This window comes from Sphaeroforma arctica, assembly GCF_001186125.1.
Source record: "Sphaeroforma arctica JP610 unplaced genomic scaffold supercont1.13094, whole genome shotgun sequence".
Lineage (NCBI taxonomy): Eukaryota > Ichthyosporea > Ichthyophonida > Sphaeroforma > Sphaeroforma arctica.
In genome coordinates, this window is record NW_014027464.1 from 1 (window position 1) to 564 (window position 564).

The 564-nt window shown below is 41.7% G+C and overlaps 1 protein-coding gene across 1 annotated transcript; it reads right to left on the reverse strand.

Moving 5' to 3' along the window:
- Positions 1–132: 132 nt before the first annotated feature.
- SARC_17984 (hypothetical protein) lies at positions 133–346 on the reverse strand (the record flags this gene model as incomplete). Its single annotated transcript, XM_014287932.1, has 1 exon — positions 133–346. A coding segment is annotated over one exon (214 nt), but the record flags the coding sequence as incomplete, so codon positions are not given.
- Between the last annotated feature and the right edge of the window lie 218 nt (positions 347–564).

Genomic DNA, 564 nt, shown 5'->3' on the forward strand with positions numbered 1-564 from the left:
ATATATATATACATTTGCACATACAATGCTGACGATTTTCTATACATCCCAAACAACCAATACAATCTGCCAAGCAAAAACTTTAAACCGACAACCACATTAACACACATCTTACGCTGAAACGCAATACGTTTACTTACAGTGTGTTGCAGGCAACAACCAGTCACCACTGCTGAGCCAGAGGGTGATAGCCGTTAGCAGCAAACCCGCACACATCAAACCTAGCGGTGGCAGATACAGTCCAATGGACAGATAGCTGGTGTTGCCCACAGTTAAGTAGAAGAAGAACGACTGATGAAACCGCTCGAGGATGTTGCTGAGACTGTGAAACGAGCTCTCGAGCACTCTGTACGCAGGGAGGTGTTGTTTTTGTACATATAAGTTAATACATGTATGTGTATATGGCCATGTGTTAGTGGCAGAAACAAGAGATTAGAGAGACAGCTGGTGTTACCCACTAATAGGAAGATGGAGAACCATTGATGCAACCGCTCGAGAACATTATTGAGGCTGTTATAGGTATTCTTTATCAAACTGTGCGTACATTATATATAATAATATATA